General features: G+C 39.4%; 1 protein-coding gene across 1 annotated transcript in view; it reads right to left on the minus strand.

Moving 5' to 3' along the window:
* LOC119591961 (glutamate [NMDA] receptor subunit 1-like) overlaps positions 1-1,138 on the minus strand; it is a gene marked incomplete at its 3' end in the record, with an annotated part of 29,363 nt that overhangs the window by 9,425 nt on the left and 18,800 nt on the right. The window contains 3 exon segments of the mRNA XM_037940715.1: positions 100-201; positions 463-607; positions 819-935. Coding sequence (XP_037796643.1) covers positions 100-201; positions 463-607; positions 819-935 — 364 coding nt within the window.

The following is a 1,138-nucleotide window of genomic DNA, read 5'->3' on the forward strand; positions in this document are numbered from 1 at the left end:
CCGTAATTTGTATATAGACATTATGACCTTAGCTGTCATTATTGTTATTGTGACTATCATCAACGCCATCTCCGATTGCAGAAACAGATTTACACTAACCCTGAGGTGTGTTGGCATTGAGTACCCCCTGGGTTGAGCGTGGGAGCCTCCAGGCCACACGATGCTAGACAGATTCAACGACAAGTTCATGGCATCCCCTGTCTGTCGAGGACATAACAATGCACTGTTTAATGCAAGTTTCTACATGCTTCTATGTATCATTATCAGAAAAAAAGAGAAAAAGTACATCCATATCGGATTTACACATACAGTTTTATAAGTTTTATATGTTCGTAATTATGAAAGAGATTATCGTCTTTCTTTTTCATGTTAAAATACATATTATAAATTCCTTATAAGGTTATATATTTTTTTCTGCCTAATCATGCATACTTGCTCATTTCAAAGGCTTCACAGTCAGACCTGATGAAGGAAATCTCCAACGGTCGCTAGCATTCTGCGCTCCTGGACGTTGACGATCGAGTACTCGGCGTGAGTGCGGTCGCCGTGTTCATCAAAGGCTACCCTGCCTGTCTTGCCGTCAGTCAGAACCTGCTCTCGAATCATCCTACAAAAAACAGTACCTAGAAATGTAGACTAAGAATATTTCGCAACGAAAAAATCAATTAGATTTTTTTCTCATGATAATCAAATTATGGAAGGACAACGCAAATGAAGACTGAACAATTATTTTTAAAACATCACTCTATTTTTATTTCAATTGTTATCCAGCCAAAGAGATTTCTCCCTGAATCATGCATTAAAACAGCTAATCTAACCTGAAGAGCGTTCTTCCTGTGTCTCCCCAAAAGTCCTCTTCGTCGCAAGACATGGGCGGCTCTTGAATGAACTCCTCGTCCTCGTGTAACCTCTTCAGCGCTAAAGCTACGACGCGCCTGGACAACATACTCAGGTCAGGTTATAATGTAGGAAAACGTGCCGTTTGTCTATTCTTCTTCATTTCCAACCTTATTTCCGACTTTAATTAAGAGTTCCTGTGGTGCTTACTATCAATCCTAAGACAAAAATTTCCCCCAACCTGAGTTACGATCTCTTTATCGGTAAGAATTCACCTTTTATTTTTTTTAAATAGCTAACC

This window comes from Penaeus monodon, chromosome 29 (genome assembly GCF_015228065.2).
Source record: "Penaeus monodon isolate SGIC_2016 chromosome 29, NSTDA_Pmon_1, whole genome shotgun sequence".
NCBI lineage: Eukaryota > Metazoa > Arthropoda > Malacostraca > Decapoda > Penaeidae > Penaeus > Penaeus monodon.